General features: G+C 35.6%; 1 protein-coding gene across 1 annotated transcript; it reads left to right on the plus strand.

Annotated features, from left to right (window-relative positions):
* Positions 1–16,373: 16,373 nt before the first annotated feature.
* Positions 16,374–20,501, plus strand: LOC132303374 (leucine-rich repeat protein 1-like). The gene is made up of 7 exons (XM_059800612.1): positions 16,374–16,604; positions 16,737–16,869; positions 17,677–17,748; positions 18,650–18,793; positions 19,572–19,643; positions 19,739–19,810; positions 20,132–20,501. The coding sequence occupies exons 1-7, from the start codon at positions 16,532–16,534 to the stop codon at positions 20,205–20,207; spliced, it is 642 nt and encodes a 213-aa protein (XP_059656595.1). The 5' UTR covers positions 16,374–16,531; the 3' UTR covers positions 20,208–20,501.
* Positions 20,502–21,043: the final 542 nt, after the last annotated feature.

The following is a 21,043-nucleotide window of genomic DNA, read 5'->3' on the forward strand; positions in this document are numbered from 1 at the left end:
AATTATATATATATATAATCCAGTAACCATCCTATTCAGTATAAAATCATCCTCTACAAGTAATTCTCTATAAGTCGTTCAACTTATTAAGCTGACCTGACTTGAATATAAGGAGGACTTAACATTTTAGTTAATCCATTCCTTTATACAAAATAGGTAGGACTTAACTGATAAGTTAATCCGTCCCTAGAGTGCCACCATCCCATACTGGTGCACTACATCCACACAATCCAATAATCGATGTAACAAATAAAATAATACATCAATTAAGCCAAAAATTAACATAATAATAGAATATCATGTTATCACAAAATACGAATAACTTATAAATTTCTTTAAACTTCTTACATCATGCATCCTACACAACTTGAATCTTAAACATGCTGATATTTTATTTCACAGTCAAGTAAGCATTCACCAAGTACATTTCATGCTAAACATTTAATCGCAATTGTTAGAACAAATTAAAAAGATTAAATCCATTATTCTTTAAAGAATTCATGTAGCATGCATCATTATAATCAAGTCTATTTATTTAAACTCATACCTAGTCCCTATTTAATGTTTAGGACCCTTCAAGATCAATTAAGTTAATTTAAACGCTGTTTACGTAAATTCTCCAGGTAAGGCTCGAGCTTTTATCCAGATAGCTTGAACTTTCTATCCATTGCTCAAGCTTTATATCAATAGCTCGAGCTTTCGGTCCATGGCTCAAGCTTCGCATCAATAGCTCGAGCTTTGTATCCAAGGCTTGAGCTTTCCTTCCATGGCTTGAGCTTTTTACCTATGGCTTGAGCTTTATTTCCAAGGCTCGAGCACTGTTTCAACGAATCAAGCACTGTTATGAGAATCATCCCAGAATTCCTACTGTAAATTCGTTCTTCACTGTTAAGGGTTCTAAGGCATGAATCTAATTTCATAAGTCTATATTAATTTGTTTTTAGATATTATAACATGTAAAGATCCAACTTAAACACCAAATCACGCATCAAAATTTAAGAATTATTTAAATCAAGAATATGAGATAAAGTTGTACAACCTTCTGTTCTAATCCAATTAAACATGCATGTATAGAAACACAAATCAAAAGGAAAGAGATAGAAGAATAACTTGCCTTAAAATTTTAGATCGAACGTTAAACTTCTTCTTCCTTGATCTTCTTCTCTAAAGGTTCTTCTCATCCTTCCTCTTCCTCCTTCTCTCTCTAACTCTCTCTCTTTAAAATATATTACGTGATATATTTCTAATCCCTTTTTACAAACATATAGTTATATATTTATAGGCTAAATTGTGACGGCCTAAGTTTTTCAACCCGGTACGTCAGTGATGAACCGAAAGATGACACAATAATGGATCCGAAGTGCGGAAGCAAAAGACAAAACAACAGTCTCTAGAGATATAACATGGCTCTAAGACACCATTATGACCCTCAACGAGGTCACGGAACCCAAAGGAATCAAATGGGGAAGTAACGTTTCAAAAATGAACACAACCTAGGGGCAAAATCGTCATTTTTAGCTTAAAAGTGGGTTCCACCAAGCACACCATTGGAAAGACAACGAAAAATCAATGAACTTAGACGTAAAAATCGCTTGATTCGGAGTCCGGATGAAAAAGATATGGCTTACGGAAGAAGAAGGGGCAAAACGGTCAAAAAGGGAACAACTAAGAACATCTAACCGGTTAAGAGACCTTCCTAACCGGTTAGGAAGCCAAAAATCTCGACCAAAACACTGCCCATGCACATGTAACCGGTTACGAAGCCCCATCTAAACGTTTAGATGTGAAGGGGCAGTAAGGGTGCGACCCAAAAACCTGGCAACAGGTGTTTTTCCAGAAAAAATGGAAATTTGAGGGCCTATATAACATTTTCTAGAAAAATACAAAGAAGAAACCCCCCTCCAAATTGAGTTTTCTACGTGATTCGCAATAAAAATTAAAAAATACGAAAAAGAAACCCCCCCCCTAATATCATGTTTTCTATTCAACCATGTTGAAATAAGGAAATAAAACTAAATTGAAAAGTCTAGAATGCCCCTAGATCAGAATATGCAACAAAAGTGCAAAATGAGTCCGTAGAAGGCTCAAAACACAAACGATGAGGTTTTGCCCAGAAACGACCATGCACGCAAACGTAACTTACCTATTTAGACGTGCTACAATGGTCCATGGCTTAAAAATATAGCCGATGCAAAATCCGACCCCCCAACGGGCAAAAAAGCAAAAATGGACTTGGAATGGAAAACATGGAATCCAAAAATATAAAATGGAGTCAAATGACCATTTGGCCCTTGGCCACACTTCATACAAGATTAATAAGACCCTATGAAAGAATGAAAATGGAATTCCGACACCCGATGCAACCATGGTGAAGCAATGACTTTCGATTTTTCAAGGTTTTCATAATATTTTATGAAGTTAAAAAGTACATAGAATACAATATAATGGTCATTGGCCTCCGGCCTCGTCTCATACATATTAAATACATTAAAAGGATTGTACTTAAGTACACATTACATACATGGAATCAAATATACATATTTTGACATATAAGTCTACAAAATGACATTTCATGCTAACATTCGCATGAAATGGAAACTTGAAAGCTACACGACATCCAAGGAATGCTAGGCGTCACGAACCAAGTCTTCGTACCTGAAATATGCCCTAGTATCGTAGGGGTGAGTAATATAAAGCTACTCGTAGGAGATGAGCATGCATCGACCTAGTATTTTACAAATTTATCACCTTAAGGTGAAACATGTTAAAGGGGCTCATGCCACCTAACGTCTATGTCCAAATGAGACTTGGGGAGCATCCTAAGCGACCTTAGAGTCTAAGCAACAAGAATCATGATATACATACGTGTATGAAATGAATCATGGTTGGGATAATCTAAAGAACACGACAAGAAGAATGCTTGAGCATATATTAACATGAATTGCGTTTTCAATACAATTGAACTAGGTCTAGAGTAATCCATATAACATGACAAAAGCATATTTGAATACAAGTTAACAAGAATCACATTACCCATGCAGTCCAACAACAAAAGGGTGTGTTATACAATGCAACAAAGTATAAGTTCTCAAAGCCATTAACTTAGAATCTAAAGCACAAAATAACGGTGGCGGTTCATGTCACCTAACGTCTAAATTCTAAATGAATCAATAGGATCAATCCTAAGCTTTGTTAGAACGTCAAAACACAATTTTTAATATCGATGCAATTTAATCAACATTGGAACTTCCAATACAACGCATAAAGCATAATTTCGCAAAGTTAACATCCTGTAACTTAAAATGGAACGACAAAGAAGGAACAACAAGTTACAACATCATCTAGTTATCAACTTGAAAATGAAATGCGAAATCAAACAAAGTAGATACTCGGACGTCACGCCGGATCAGACCGACAACATAGTTATTTTAGGGTTACTAGCTCATAGGTAACCTCCCTATGTGCGCACTAGACTATATAGAGGGACTATCCCCCGTACTAGAACCACGTCCTAGCCATAGTCAAACAACGACATCCCCAAGTTTCCAAAATCAACAAGTTGAGCAACAACGCGTATATCAACAGGAATATGCAAGATAATCAACCATTTACCAAGCACAACCAAATTTGGAAACCTAAACAATACGTGCTCTAAATCCACAACTAATATGATATGATAAATGTCGAATCTTCAGTGTGCGATTCGTTACACGCTATGCATGAAAGATGTTAAATATAAAGTGTGCAAATCATTACGCAAGATAACAATATATTCAATATTGAAAACATAAGCTCATGAGTTTAAATACAACAACAAGGTAGAACTTTAATTAAATCATGCTAATTTAAATCCCAAGGTTTTAAAACAACTTCAAATAGTCCCAAATTAATATATACTAGTAAACAAGTCATGGCCAATACAAATATCAAGTTAAAACCTTAATTAAGCTAATGGGACCACAAAATAGATTTTAATTAATTCTTTTAATTAAAATCTCTTGATTTTCAAACTTAACCAAATGCTCTCAAATTAACCTATGTTGGAAAACATGCCAAGAACTAATGTAATATCACATTACAAGTTTATTTCATTCAATTTAAGACCATGTGAATTAAACTTTCACTAAAGTTAAATATAAATTAAAAGTTGCAATTCTCATACAATTAATCCCAATTTAATATATGTGAACAACTATACCTAAGCTTAGTTTTCTAGCATGCCACAATACAATTCCAAGTTGTATATCACCATGAGGATTAAATCTTAAACATGGAATTTAATTAAATAAAAGGTTTCAAAACCTAACCAAATATTCTAAATCAAATATATGTGAAGCTATATGGCATGCAAATCAAGAATATCAAGTCGGAATTCAAATAGAGTGAATAGTGCACTCGAGGCAAATTAATTAATTTAATTAATTAATAATTACTAATTTTTAAAACACCTCCAATTACTTTCAAATTCAACTATGTTGGAGATCATGCTAAGGCCTAATTTAATATACTAACACATATAGATTTTGAGCTAGTTAAGGCCACATGATTTAATATTTTATTCAAGATAAATATTAAATAAAATATTTATTACTTGTTCAAATTCCCTCAATTTAATATATGTCAATGATCATATTATAGAGTATTTTATTACCATGCTACATATTTAAAACAAGTCATAAGCAACCGGGAAAATCAAATCCAATACAAGAAAATTAAATAGTAAAATCTCTAGATTTCATATTCAAGCATGCAATCAAGTTGTATAAGCATCAATAACATGTTATATAACAAGAATTAAACCTATAACACCTCCTACCTTAATTTGAGATGAAAATCCCAAATCCCACCGAATTGAAACGGCTCCGAATCCGACGAAACTCCTAGGTTTTGTCGGGGACAACACGATCTATATGAATCCCTAAGAAGCCCCATGAAAATCCAAACTTGACCTCAATCCCAAACTTGAAATTTGGTCAGAAATGGTTTCTAATAAGGGGTAATGGTAGAGCACGACGAGGCGAACAACAAATGTTAAGGCGAAAGACTTTTCATCAAAGAAAAGTGGATCAAAGGAGGAGAGAGAAAGTGGCAACCATGGGAGGGAGCTTGGCCAGCCATGGGAGAGGAAGAAGAAGAAGAAATCTGATTTTTTTGTTCTTAAGTCCCATATTTATAGTAAGTCTCAAAAAGTGCCCCGAAAGGGCCTCGCCGGGTCCAGAAAAGTGAATTTTGAGCAAACGCGCTCAAACGGAAAAACTCTGTGAACAAAAAAGATTTAAAATGATAAAATATGAACAACGGAAGAAACGGCGTCAAAAACTGAGTCCCGAGCAGAAAGTTATGCCCGAACAAGTTCGGCGGCAACTAGGGCCAGAAATCCCTAAAACTGGGGAAAACGACTAGAAGGAAATTCTAAGAATCCATGACTCGACGAAATGTGAAAATGAATCCCGTACGAGGATCTAGGCTCCAGACGAGACATTTTTGCAATAACTTTCGTTAATTGCACAATGGCCCCTACAAAAAGGATTAACTGCGAAATTGCCCCAAAATGAAAATATCTTTCAAAAGATATTTTCTTAGATGCACCTGAAATAAAATATCTTCAAAAGATATTTACGAAAAACACCCTAAGAAATGAAAAAGATTCTGAAGAATTATGCATCTATGCCCCTGTGGATACCGGGAGCAACCAGAGTACTTTCTTGCAAAAGTAAAGATACTTATTTCGAGGAAACCACTCAAGATCAAGGCACGTGAAGTCAAAAACCAACTCCGAGCATGAGAAGTGAGGTTGTGCCAAAAACTGACAAACGGAGATAAGACGAAATAGGGAAAATGACAGAATAGGGAAAAGACGAAATAGCTCATAGTGTCCGAAAAACGAAAAAATGCGAAAATGACTCGGTCCTCAAAGAAAGTTGTCAATTCACATGAAAGAGTCTCAAAAACCAATTCTAAGCACTCGAGATGACACTAAGCGACACGAAACAGAGCAAATGACCGGGTCGTTACATAAATAATAACTCTATTCATTTTTCCAATCCAAGTCAACTTAATAAAGAAAAAAAAATTAAATTAAAATATTAAAAAGGTAACTTAAAATATGTTACATATATAATCTATATATATCCTTATTAAATAAATAAAATATATACATCAGATTATTTATTAATACTAAAGTTAGCATAATATTAAAAGGTAACTTAAAACATGATACGTATAAAATCTATGTATATCCTTATTATATAAATATATAAAATATATACATCAGATTATTTATTAATACTAAAGTTACCATAATATTAATTAATAAATTACTTTCCTTTTGTATATATGTGTGTATGTGTGTGTGTGTATATATATATATATATATATATATATACAACTATCTATGAGTAATTATCTATACCCATTAAACCTCCTATCTAAGTAGTCCATGGGACCTAATTGGTTACCCATTACTACTAATCATAACCATAAAATAAAATAAAATAAAACAAAATATTTAATCATTTAATTTACAATTAATCAAACACATCATTTAAGCACACAATCTAATAAATAAATAATACAAATAACACCTAGACAAATAGCCAATTAATCAAGTAACACTTAATTCAATTAAACACATAAGCAATTAGTCAAATAATTAATTAAACAATTAAACATACAATTAAAACAAATAAATAAATACCGAGACTATCCTTTTAAAATTAGGGGTATTACAGGTCACAGGTATGGTCCAGGGATTGTGGACGTATGTTTCGGGTACTTTAGTATGGATTGGTTATAGTTGCTAAGGGGACTTGTTAGATTCAATAAATGTAGGTTGACGAGGGCATTAACTGGAGTCATGCCAGTGCCGGGTGACCGACCATTAGATGTGGTTTATTTCGTGGTCTTGTGAAAGTTTGTTTTAGAGAATGGTTAGTTGAGAAGCGATTTCCATTTTGGAAACCGCCGGAGGCATGTCATGAATGTTCTAACTCTCGATGAGTTGATTATATAGTGCGGTTGTCGAGAGAATCTCGAGTTTGTGTATAGTGGTCAGTTTAGATGTATAGTGCAGGATTGCACGATAAGGCAGGTAGTGTGTGGTCATTGAAAGGTTTGGTAGTTCACGAATAAGGTAATGGATAATAGGTACTATGCCACCGTTTGGGACGTGTTTTAGAATTTGAAAGCTGTGGACTGAAGTTGTATTCCGATTGTGTTTGGAGTATCAGAAAGTAATACTTGTTGTTTAAGGATCCAAAGAGATGGACTGTTGACTAGAACGATTAGAACAAGGGTGATCTTGTAGGTTTAGCTAGTAGCCCCATTTGACTTTTGTCGGGGCCAAGGATGTTCTAAAAGACATTGAAGAAAAGATGTAATGATATTAAAGCAAGAGCGTGAAGTTTCCTTGACTGGGCACGTAGATTGCCTTGGGAAGGGTGGTTTGAGTAACTGGTTAAGTGTTAGAGGCTGATTGTGTTGTAGTTGGTTTTGAGGAGACAGTTGGACGTTGAGCATTCTGGTTTCGGTGCTCATTTTTTCGTTTGGGATTTGTCGGCATAGCATTGCCGTATAAAGATTCTTTTCTAATGGTAGGTAGTGGTTGTTGTGGGAAGTATCGAGAGTAATGCATATTATCTTGTTGTGATAATGTCATCCCAGGGATGCTTGAGGGGAGATCGCTTAGTAGTAACTTGTTGAGTCGGTGGGATGTGAGTCCGAGTTACCATTCGGGAATGGTGGTAGTAGAGCTGTTATGGCGTTGTGTCTTAATGCTGGTGAGTAAAACGGTTTAATGTGTGATTCCGAATGTGGATTAGAGAGTATGAGTTGCTTATTGTATGTTTTCAGGTAGGTGATGGGGGTTATGCGTTAGTCAAGACGGTGGCAGACAGTTTCATCTTTTAGAGCCAATAAGGACGGTGTTGCCATATAGGTACCTCATTCTTCTGATGAGGCAATGGGTCACTGTGACCGAGGTCATGAAACTTGTGTACACGGTGTTCGTGGTTTGTCATCTATGATAATGAAGATGGAATAGATGTCAAGGTATCATTTTATAGTGTAGAGGTTACCATTTGGGGAAGATTATTTTTGAGTAGAATGGGAGGTGGTGTCCGGCAGGCAGTGATCATTCTTAGTGTTAGAGCGTTGCGAGCATTGATGTTCTTGTGCTATGGTCCTGTTATGGACCGTATTTTAGCACTTGACGTACATGTATTGAGTACTAGATTCTTTGTATCTAGCGTTGAGTATGCGAGGTTTCAATGTTGGGTTTTCTTATGTTTTCCGGTTAGGCACTGGTTGTGCGAAATAGTTGATTAGTGGCGAGATTGTGTAGTTATGAGTTTAAAATTTCTTACGGGTATCTTGTTGGTTCACCTCCTTGTATATAAGGAGTTCGGTTCTATCTCGCGTGAGATTAGGTGTCCATAGTTGGACATTTGATGAGTAATGTGCGGCAAGGTGTTAGGTACACTCAGGTATGGGTTATCAGTCTCTTATGAGAGCGGGGTTCATTACCCTTTCCGTTTGTTCTAGTCCTGACAAGGACATTGTTGGTCATGAGTCTTGTTTATCCACGTAGAAATGGTGCATGTTTCAGATAGGCGGGTCGGTAACAGTTTTCTTCCTTGATTAGAGGTCCCTGGTAAGGGATTAATTTGATCGTTGGACTCGCTCCCATAGAAGGATGTGAAGTCTCTGGTTTTGGCAGTGTTATCCTAAGGGTGGTCTCAGCTGGTGGAGTGCAAGGTAGGAGTTACCGAGTATTGATCGTATATTCCTAGTGTTTGGTGCTAGCGGTGATAGATAGGGGATGTGTTGTGAACCATAAATGTGATGATGATTACGTGATGTGATGTAAGTCACGTACTTATATATTTTCATAGATTTTTGCATTGAGCTGTGTCTTGGGAACAAATGTTGATATTGTTTGAGTGTTGTGTGGTTAGATAAGAGAATATGGGATTCCTTTGAGGAATAATGGTAATGATTAACTCTGGTTTTGAGGTTGCAGGCAAGAAATAGTCTTATGAGGTGTATGACAATATACTTATTAAGTTTACTTAGAGTGATGGATGGATAATGAGTGGATCTCATGGTTGTCTTGTGGTGGTATGAGACTGTGATTGAGGTTTGGACCTGAGGACGGGAACGACATTAGTGTTGAGATTGGATCGATGATAAGAGTAACTTGGCCAACCATTTCTTCTGAATCAATCCCTCTTTAACACAATGTTGGGTCAAAGGTCAATAATTGTTTCGACTTATTAGTAACAGTAAAAGCATGGTATTGTGTGTTGTATCAGTGTAACAGTATGGATACAGGTAGTTTGTCTTGGGTGACGAGTTATGTTAGGTAAAACTAAGTGTCTGATAAAGGTTTGCGGTATGACCATTAATTATTGAAGATCTTGTTTTAAGAATTAGTGTCCTAAGTACTTGGCAATATGATTTGGGATTAAGTGACTCACGTTTATGTAGTTGTCGGGAGATTTACCGTTTAGCCATCTTGAGAGAGGTTAAGTATATTGATTACTAGATGATTGCAATTGGTAAATCACTTATACGATTATGTGATTAAGCAGCTTCGTGTTAGATAACATATGTGTGATTTGTCGACGATGTGTTGACTTAGATTTGGACTTGCTAGGTAGTAGTCGGGGTTCCCTTGTCTCGAGTTCGTGTATCTTTTAAAGGATAAGATGGGGTTGGATGTCGTTGGTCTAGCGACTGTTTCCTTGTGGTCTAGTAACTTTTTCTTTGTGGTTTTCGAAGCCTTGTGTAGAGACGTAGGGTGTTGTGTGATGAGTATCCACATAGGGCGGTGAGCATTGTGTTGCTAATGACAGTGATGTGTGATTGTCTATTGACATCCAGTGTCAAAGGCAATAAAGTTGGTGAGCTTATAGTTTTTGCCGGTTTTGTGAGATGTTTCTCGGGAAGATGTATAGTTGTGGGCCTCCTTCTTAAGAAGGGTAGATTTCGAGGACAAAATCTCTTTAAGGAGGGTAGATTGTAATGTCCTATATTTTTCTGGAATTTTTTTTTCAAATTTTTATTTTTATTTATTTTCATGCCTCATTTTACGTGCCACGCGGGCCCTGATGGCCGTTTAGGTCATTTTATTGAGTCGAGGGTTTTAGAAGTGTGTTTTAATTATTTTAAATCAATTAGAGGCGACGAGATTAATTTTAGAATTTTTCAAAAATCGGGACGATTTCCGGGCTCGGGAGCAACACTATTTGGATTACACCCCTAAAATGAAGACCAAACCCTCCTCATTTTCCTCTTCATTTTGAAAATCCCTTTCTCTCTCTAGTCTTCTTCTTCTCTCTCTATATCTATGCACACACATACATTCAATATTCTTTAAGCCAATTTTTTTAGGGCTTTAAGGTGAGATTTGAGAAGAGAGCAATGAGGAGAAGTTGGAGTGCACATTTGAGAGCTTCCATTTGACACCATTCTTGCATGGGTTTAGAGAGACTCGAATTTAGGACTTTCATAAGGTCTTGTTTGGCTTGGCTAAGGGCACACATGAGGTAGGGATGTTTGGCTAGCACACATGAGGTAGGGATGTTTAATGTATTGAACTTTGCCTTTTGTTGAGTAATTATTTTTTATTTTTATATCAAGCATGCTTATATGTGAAGGAAGAATGATAGTTGTGAATGTTAAATGAGAAATTCATATTCTATAAAGGTTGCTAGGTGATTGTGTGCCAAGTGTGAAGCATGATGTTATAATATGCCTTATATACTAAATGTGGAAGCATGCAAGTATCTGTATCATATGATTTTGGTGTAAAGTTGCTTAATATAGCATGAATTATGATGACATGAAATTTTATGATGAGCATGCTTGTGAGTGGTTACAACAAAGTGTCTTGTTATGCTTGATTTAAATGAAAATGTTATGCTTATGACTATGACTATATTGATGGGAATGCCATGAATGGGTTAAATTCTAGAGATTATTACATTCAAGCCATGGTTGCATGCATAGCATGGTTTGGGACTTGACTAAGAAAAAAATGAATTTTGGAAGGTTTTATAAAAGGAACCGGATTTCGTGAGTCCAGTGCTAATCCGACCTAGAAGGACAGCATGCCGGTTTAGGACGTGAAAAAGTTGATACTAGGCCCCAATGGTTGCCAGATTTAGAACTAAGGATAGTCATCAGTCTCACCTCGGTAAAGTCGGTTAACAATTTTCAAAGTGTGAGTTTAGGGTCGGTAGAGACTAAGTTTAGGGCCGGTAAAGGTCGAGTTAGGGTTGGTTGAGACCAAGGTTGGGAAATATAGGCATTGCATTACATCTTGTGCATACTTGTGTTAAAAATGCCTAAGTATTATTGTTAAAATTGATTACTGAATTAAATGCTATAAAAACCCCATACATGATCCCGGTTTTCTCTTAATTCCCATTATATGTTTTGTGACTCAAGGGAGTCCAAAGTTGGTGCCTTTGGCATCTCCATGCTCACCCCTTCCATTAATATTTTTCAAGTTATTACAATGACACAGTTGTGGATGTACCCTCACATGTGTAGTTAGAGTTGACGGGAGCATCTTTCAACAATTTTGTAACTAAGGCTTAGTTGATGTATTTTCCTTTGAGAAGCGTTGTAAATGTGACCTTAAAGGTCTAGACTTGTATTTACATTCTTTTGGAATATCTCAAATGTGATTTGGGCATATAATTGACCTTTACGACTTATGTTAGAAATGTTACAAGTTTGAATGATTAGGGATTCGAGTTGATGAATGGTTTTATCATGCATGACACATCTTATCTTCATTTTATATTCAATCATGTTTTTGGATTATTTGGGATAGTTTTGAGACCATAGGATGCATGGTTTGGGTTAAGAATGCATAAAGGCACTTTCTACTTAGGTTTTCTGCATTTTTTTGCCTTGCTACCAGGAGTAAGTCGACTCTTTTTTCAACTAAGCCGACTCAGTTCACTTGGAAACCATTTTTTTTTTTTTTTCAAAATTCATGCTCTTGGTCTAAAAAAGTCAACTTAGTTCACAATTGAGCCGACTTGTTCCTGCTACTTGACAGTTTTGAAGTTTTGTTTTCAAACGACCATATCTCACTCATTTAACTCCAAATTAGGTCAAATTTGAGTCTAAATTCAAGAATTTTAAGTTAGCTTTCCAATGATATTAACTTAATTCCAACTGTAGAGGAAGTTATGACCATTGTAGTGAGGATTGCTCCAAAATTGTAAAGGCTTAATTATGTGGGATTACTGCCTTTGTGTCTAGAACCACACCAAATGATTTTGTATGGTTGTGATGACTTAGATAGACTGCCCTTGACTCATTTAGAGTCAAGTCATTTCTATCATTCACCTTATAATGACCTTATTACCCTTAGGTGGTGTCGAGTAGTGTAGAACCCGGTTAGCGATCTGAACCTCCGCGTTTGAGTCATTACAGTAATGATGATGATGGAATAAAAAGTAGCAATTAAGCCATTGAAGCCCACGGCGACATAATAATGTTCTATAAGTGGTGTGACCGGACGCAGTTAAGGAGAACAGAGAGGACACTGGGAAGAGGCGAAGCTTCGCCGCCTTAGAGGTGGTGATGCTTCTCTGAGGTGTGGATCTATCGGATGTTGTTAGTGGTGGAAATTTTTTTGGGCATTGGTTCTTCAATCGACACAACTGTAGCTTGGATTACAAAGTTGCTGGTTGGGTGGTGGTGGTGGAGATTTGCCGGAGAAGAGGGGTTTGCCGGTGAGTGGTGGCATTGGGCAGTTATTAAAGATAAGTTATAAAGAGAATGTGGTAGTTGGTGGTGGTCGGCAGCACCGGTGGTGGCGAGGGAGAGAGAATAGGCGACACGATTAATATATATATTTATATATAAAATAGTAAATTTGTAAAGTGTTTAGGGTATTTTAGTCTTTTTAAAGTATTTTAGGTTAGAGAGCTCTTTTGACAAAGTTAAAAGGTATTTAAGTCATTTTACAAGCTCTGACACATGTGCAAGTGACGATTAGGGTGTGAATGAAAGACGAAACAAACTTTTTAAAATTGTTTCAATGTCATATTTAGCCAAACTTGAGGGGGTGTCATTGAAATTAACCTTTTTATTAAAGACAAACTCTATGGAAATGGATATGGCAGTAAATCATTAAAATAATTTTCGTTCTTTTCTTTCCCCTAACATGACTACTAACGTTTCTTTTCTTTTATTTCTTTAAGAGAAATGATACAACTTCCGACTTAAATTGCCGATTTATCCTCTGAATCTAACGTGGCCTGGCCACGTCAAATCCCAAAAAAAAACAGTTCTTTCTCTCTCTTCGATTCTCTCTCCATGATTCCCCTCTTGCTCTCCCTCTAGTTCTGCTATTGTTCTTCTCTCTTCAAATCTGGTACTAGTTAAAACATTATTTGTATAAAGAAAAATATCCAATTTAGCTTGATTGGCAACTGAATAAAATGCAGCTTCGTTGGTCCTCGAACCACTACAAAATGCTCTCTAATTGGGGCTATGGATGTGTCTGCACCATGTCGTCGTCAACTGTACCTTTGAACCCAAACGAGGTAAACGCTGCGAGAATCAGGGAATGGATGGTGTACCACGCCCGGTTCTTCAGATCCAGTCGGTTAAACAACCAATCCAATTACCGGCAGCGGGAGTAGCCGCAAACCAGAGAGAGGAATAAGCCATCAAATCAGAGTACGCCAGGTCCAAGCTCCGCTCTCCGTCGATGGTGAATCGCTCGAATGACTTCTAGATGGAGCTCAGATCTGGTGAAAGCTTGGCCTGTGAAGTCGACAACAAAGGCAAAGGAGATCACTTGGGACCGACGTTGTGGTCTTGGGGTTTAAAGCTTCGAATCAGGCAAAATTGGGTTAGATTTTATGTGCGGTGTTGTTGTCGAAAACGGTGATTTGATGCAGTGAAGTTTCTAGCGGCTCCTCCAAGCAACTCAGAGATGAAATTCTTGGTTGGATGATGATTGTTGTTTGATATTCACGATATCTAATAGCTCTCTTTCTCATACTCTCTCCCCGTACCGGTGGAGGAGCCAGTAGTGGTAGAAACAGAGGGAGAGAGAGGGGAATCGTGGAGAAGGAATGAAGAGAGGGAGCAGTGGGCTATGAGGAGGAGGACCCACGTGAGCTGCTTGGCGTTGTTGTTGCGGGATTTGTCGCGATGGAGACCTGGCGTTGAGTCGTCGTGGCTGTGGAGGAGGAAGTTGTCGTCGGCAGGGCCTTGGAGCTCGACCATGGACCAATTGTTGGGGTTTTCCATCTTGACGATCACCGGCGTTCCTTGGTGTGGCTCTTTGGTCCACCAATCGAACGACGGTGCCATTTTGGGGTTGTAATCCCAAAGACACAGTTCACGAAATCAATGTCAGAGAGACTACAAGCTAGTTTTCTGGATCGACGAAGGAAGAAGAAGAGGAAGAGATAGAAGAAATCCGCCGGAGAGAGAGATCGAATTAAGTTTTGCTTCCCAATTTTGACCTTTCACGTTGTAAAAGAAAAAAGAAAATTGAAAGCTGCAATTTTGTGATGTGGCCTAGCCACGTTGGAATCGGAGGATAAGTCGGTAAAATAGGTCGAAGACATATCATTTCTCTTTTAATCAACCAATCATGATAAATGGTTAACAGTATCTTTTTATTTTTTTCTTTACTTTTTTTATTTTTTTCTTCATAATTAATGTTATCGTTTTTTTTTCCATTTCTCTCTGGTTTTTCACATCATTTCCATAGGTATTTGCTTTAATATCCACCATTGTTACGGCTTTTGTTTTTTTCATCTTCGCATAGACGGCACCAATGTGTGTGTTTCAGAAATTTATGAAAACAAAAATAGAGCAAACTGACACCAATTACACTCAAGAAATATATCAAGATTCTTATTATTGCCAGGCTAGACCTATTGAACACAAGAATGCGGTAATATAAAATCTTTTCTCTCTATCCATTTATTAGTGATTTCTCTTAGTTTTATACTAAGAGTCAAATTTGATTCATATCTCCTTAGATGCTGGATTGATACTAATCCTCGATTTTTGTTGAGTAAATTGTGCAATATTAGACCTAATTTTGTTCCTTGATAATTTTGTGGGATCTCAGCTTATCATTTGGCTAACTTGGGGGGTCGATCGGCCTCTTTACCTTGTTCGGCTGGTTAGGTATGTTGTCCTTGTTGGCATGTGCACTGCCATGTGTTATGTTGTGTTGCAGTACAAGTTTTATATCTTCATTGGTGGGAAATTCCCCTCCGCAAGTAGGTTGTTCGACTTTGTTTTACATGATGCCATCTTATCCCTATCTATCTCACATGGGGTATGACCACGTCCTGACCCGTGTATGAGAGAGATTAACTTAGATAGTCGGTGCGGGAAGAATTTTTTTTTTTTTTTTATTTTTCTTAAAAAAAAAGGCATTGTTACTTTAGCCGAAATTCCCAGCCGAAGATTATTTCCAAACACCCACAACCATTGATGCAGTGTAGTGGATGTGTCTCCCACTACATCAAATGAATAAGAAAATATTCGATGAGTGAATATGTCATGTCATTAGTATACCTGGTCATTGAAAATCTATCATACAATAAATTAGTCTCCGCATTTATTGAAAAAAAAAAATTGCTTAATACTACTCTTTACAAACTACTCCCTCCGTCCCATATTAGTTAACTCACTACCATCATTTATCTTTAAGTCATTTGAGATCATTTTTAATCATATTCCTTTTATAAACTTATATACTACCTCCAATCTATATTAGATATCTTTTTCAATAATTTTGATTCACAAAAATTGTGAATCAAAATTTTTGAAGTCGACAACTAATATGAGACGGAGGTAATAATTTACTAAATTTTTATTAGTTGGCCATATCAATGACTCGATATAACCGGCTCTCCGTTTACCTTCTCCAAGTGGACGAGGAGCAGTCAATTTTCACTTAAGCTAGAAAACTTAGCATATACATTATTGGCCTTTCAATTGGAGTAATGTTACAAGAATTGGTTTTTTTGGCTGGCTTTAACAAGTAGTGTTCGACAAAGGCTGTTATACAATAATCAATAAGACAATAAGATAGACTCTCTAGTTGGTTTTAAAATCCGATCAAATCATTTTTTAAAATTAAAAAAAAAAAAAAAATGTGTTGCACCCAATGGCTGGAGGATATTTTCGTCTCAACAATGAATAAATATGGATATTTTGGTACGTATAATATAACAGTCATGGATTGAATAGAACTTGTAATTACTGTGTTGCTGCCACAGTGTGCAGACCCTTTATGGGCTCTATAAATTCCCCAACAAAGCTTAGATTCCTTGCCTCTTTGCCTTAAAGCAAGAAGTAACTCTCTGTCTCTCTCTCTCTCTCTCTCTCTCTCTCTCTCACACACACACACACAAGAGATAGTCTCTCTCTTTCTCTCTTACACACACAAGACAGTATCTAATACAAAGCTTGACCATTAAGTGGGCAAAGGCTTGTAAGTTTAGACCACAACTTCCAAGATTCTGAAATGGCTGTCTGGATTCCATTTTATCTTTGTGTTCTTCTTCTATCATCAATTAGCACAAATGCAAATTTAGAAGGTATATAATCAGAAAATTTTGATCTGTGTATTTTCCAGATTTCTTGTTTCTGATCATTATTTCATCATTTTCTCTATATGGTAACTAACTGATGAAGGTGTATATGTTCTTGTCATTGTTGTGACTGAACAGGGGATGCTCTGTATGCATTGAGGAGAGCTGTGAATGACCCACAAAATGTCTTGCAGAGCTGGGATCCGACTTTGGTGGATCCATGTACTTGGTTTCATGTTACTTGCGACTCCGACAACCGGGTCACCCGACTGTAAGCTACATCTCCCTTTCGCTTTCGCGTCTTGTTAGTTGTTAGTAGTTCTATGATAAGAGTCTCGAGTTCTCTATTTATTAACTCATTAGTGACCTAACAGAGTTAGAAAATTTCAATCTCTTTTAATTCTTGAAGAAAGATTTTCTCACCTTAGTTAATTAACTCTCATTTACTCTTTAATACTACGTACAACGATGGATCTCCTATTAGATATAAATATATAAATATATATATATATATATATATATATATATATATATATGATTTGTGAGTATATGAAGGTTTTTTTTTTTTTGGGCTAAAAATATATGAAGGTTTGTGTAAAGCTAGAAAATATGTATGCTGTCAATGGAATCTAATTAAATAATACAAACAAAAAGCAACTAAGCTATCTCTGTTTTAGCCCAAATTGACAATCCATGTTCCTTTTTTATTTGTAGGGTAAGGAGATTGTATACGTGTGTGTGTGTGTAATAGAAAAATGGAACACTTGGATTGAGTTCAAACTTCAAAGCGGAGTTCTTATACTAAATTTTAAGTTTCAACTCTAACTTCAATTGTCATTTTATTTCCATACATCAATTTAAGAGTAAAGTAAAAGATAACTGGAATTGTTAACAGACAAGTGATCTCAAAAGAAACGAAAGTAAGAAATGCAGTCTTGTACAAGACATTTTCATTGGGTCTCTCAATATTCTTTCAATACTGTTTTGGAGTAGTAATATGTTCTAATAGTACTATATTTTGTTCTCTTTAAGTACCCTATTTATTATATATTAATGTGGGATATATATGTGCATGCAGTGACCTTGGAAATGCAAAGCTGTCGGGCAATCTTGTCCCTGAGTTAGGAAAGCTTGAGCGTCTTCAATATCTGTGAGTATAATAATATGGTTTTCCTAATACCTCTAGGACTGTTCATTATCTTGTGATGTTTCCAAGGCAATTCTCTCTTCTCTTGGGTCAAACAAAGTTTGCAGGTCATTTGCAACGAATTAGGTTGATCCGATTCAAATTCAGCTACGATCTTCTTTAATTTGACTCCATGCAGTAATTCAATGTGTTTTACTTTAACGAATTCATATTCGATTTGTTAATAACTGAAAATTAATGCAATAATTCCATCGGTTTAGAGTTTTTTTTTTTATTTTTTTTTTCAAAAAAAGAAGAAGAAAGACACCATCCAATTAACTGAGGGGGTTACTTTTTGACTTATTGTTCAAAGTACCCCCACCAAATCAATGGGAATTTTATGTAAATAGTCTAATTATATATAAATAATTCCCTCCATGGGAGTATTTTAACAAAAGTAACCCCTCGGTTAGTTGGAGGGGGTTTGTTTGGCAAATAAAAAATAATAATAATAAATAAATAAATTTAAAAAGGGTTTATTTCAAAATCTTACAAGTCAAGGGAATTTATGCTGCTTAGATAAGGATCCTCTCCAACACAGAATTCAGTGGTTGAGATTAAATTGATAAATGAGATCACTAGTGATGATTCAATCTCAACCAGTGGATACTGTGCTAGACCTCTCCTGCGTCGGAAAGGATCCTTGTCTTATGCTGCTCACTCATATTTATTTATTTTTTCTCTGAAAATAGATATTTAATTTATTTCAAACAATAAATAAAAATTAAAAATAAAAATAGCATGATACACTTGAATCTCATCCCTACCCTACCTGTGGCATTGAGAGCAAATGTTAGGGGTGATTGAAGCAGGCATTGAATGTGATGGTATTAATTGGGGTGTGTTGTTTGGGTACATCGAACAGGGAACTCTACATGAACAACTTAGTGGGCCCAGTACCACATGAACTTGGAGGACTAAAGAGCCTTGTTAGCTTGGACCTCTACCGCAATAACCTCACTGGCTCCATCCCTCCATCACTGTCCAACCTCTCCAATCTCAGATTTCTGTAAGCACTCATTTATTCCACTATGTATGTGTGTGTGTGTGTGTGTGTTTTGGTGTATGGAATAAATATGATCAGATGTCATTACATCTACACACAAAAATATGTTGCACACTTTTGGAGTATTTAAGACTAATACATGCAATGTACGTATTTCAGAAGTGATTAGGTCAAGTGTGGGTTGGTTGAAATTATAACTACCCATAATATATAGAGTAGATTACAAACTGTATAAAAATAGATACTACCTCCGTCCTTTTTTAGTTGTCCGCTTCGTAAACTGTGACTTACAACTTTGTAAACTGTGACTCACATTATAAGTTACAGTTTACGAAACGGACAACTAAAAAAAGACGGAAGAAGTATATCTTTATGCATTAACCCATATTTGCACTCTCTCTTTTTTTTTTCAACTACGTGACTCTCTACTCAGTGATAATATCATTTATCACTAAATGTTGAATGTTCAAAAAATATTTATTTTTAAATTACTACTTAAAATTTTCTGTAATTTAAATTCAGTTAAAAAATTTCAGGCTTATTTTTCAATTTTATCAAAATACACCTAATTTTATCAATTCATAAATAGAAGAATCAAATCAAGTACCGTATTAGGGCATGTTAGTCATGATTTAAATAAATTTAGAAAATAAAATAAGTGCATTGTGAAATAAAGAGTGTATTTATCATCTCCCATATATATATATATATGATCTTTTTACTGTGTTATAGTATGATCATCAGTATGATATGACCTGTGGATCACGTAATGTCAATGCAGGCGACTGAACGGTAACAGACTGACGGGAAGAATACCAAGAGGGCTTAGCAAGCTTGGAAACCTCAAGATTTTGTATGTATCCATCATTTTTTTATTGCCCAAACTACCCTTCTTCCCCTCACACTTATAATTAATATATATATACATATATATATTGTTGAGTGCAGAGATGTGTCACACAACGATTTATGTGGAACCATTCCAACAATTGGCTCATTCTCAAAGTTCACGGAAGAAAGGTAATTTTTGACTTTGTTTATTCAGGCACATATTATACATTGAGTAATGCTATGAAGTCCGAATAGATCGTTTTAGGCAAATTTAAAAATAGCATCGGACAAGAACTTTTAAATAATATTCAGCCTCTGTTTTCGTTTAAAATACTTAGTTCAACGATTATCACATCAGTTCATTATAAAAATTCGTTATAAAAACCGTTTAAGACTTTTATCATTTTTTCCTTTACATTTGTATTTAGCATCTCTAATTCTTTTTAGTGTTTATTTTATTTATTTATTTTACAAATGTGTTTTTTTTTGGCAATTGGTTTTTTCATGCAGTTTTATGAATAACCCAAGACTGGAAGGACCAGAGCTCATGGGATTTGTGAGATATGACATAGGACAATGCAGCTGAGGCTGCAACAAAGGGTCATAAGTTTAGCAATGATAATATGTTGTTGAGTTGTTCCCTTAAATGTGAAGGCTCTTATTTCTTTTCTCACTTATATTATATGATATATATATATATAAGCTAGGCCTCCAAGTTTTTGTGTAACGAGATTGTTATCTCCATGTTACATTTTGTTGTAATATATTTATATATTATGTTAATGGAGGTGTGGAGGCTGCAACAAAGGGTCATAAGTTTAGCAGTGATAATATGTTGTTGAGTTGTTCCCTTAAATGTGAAGGCTCTTATTTCTTTTCTCACTTATATTATATTATATTTTATATATATATATATATATATATATATATATATATAGGCTAGGCCCAAGTTTTTGTGTAACGAGATTGTTATCTCCATGTTACATTTTGTTGCAATATATTTATATATTATGTTAATGGAGGTGTGGAGGCTGCTTGGTTTAAGGATGTTTATATATCATATTATATAGAAAAAATGATTATCTTATATTTATTACTAATATCTTTTGTACTACAGTTCATTCATGGACATTGATATGTAGATTGATAAATTAAAAAATAAAGAGAATATGAAAAGGAATATTTATATTTGTTTGTATCTTTATACTGTAGTTCATTCATGGATATTGATATGTAGATTGATAAATTAAAAAGGAGAGACTTTGAGCATTTGAATCTCTTGACAGCAGAACCTAAATCAATAATGAGTACCGCTCTTAACGTTCTGCACGCGTTTACGTTTCCACTCCTACTCGGTGACTTAAATTTTGTTGTTTTAGCATACTCGCTCTCGTTCTAGTTCTTGTTTAGGATAAAATGATT

Source organism: Cornus florida, unplaced genomic scaffold (assembly GCF_030987335.1).
Source record: "Cornus florida cultivar Cherokee Brave unplaced genomic scaffold, ASM3098733v1 CherokeeBrave_3.0.0_Hap2_Chr04, whole genome shotgun sequence".
Classification (NCBI taxonomy): domain Eukaryota; kingdom Viridiplantae; phylum Streptophyta; class Magnoliopsida; order Cornales; family Cornaceae; genus Cornus; species Cornus florida.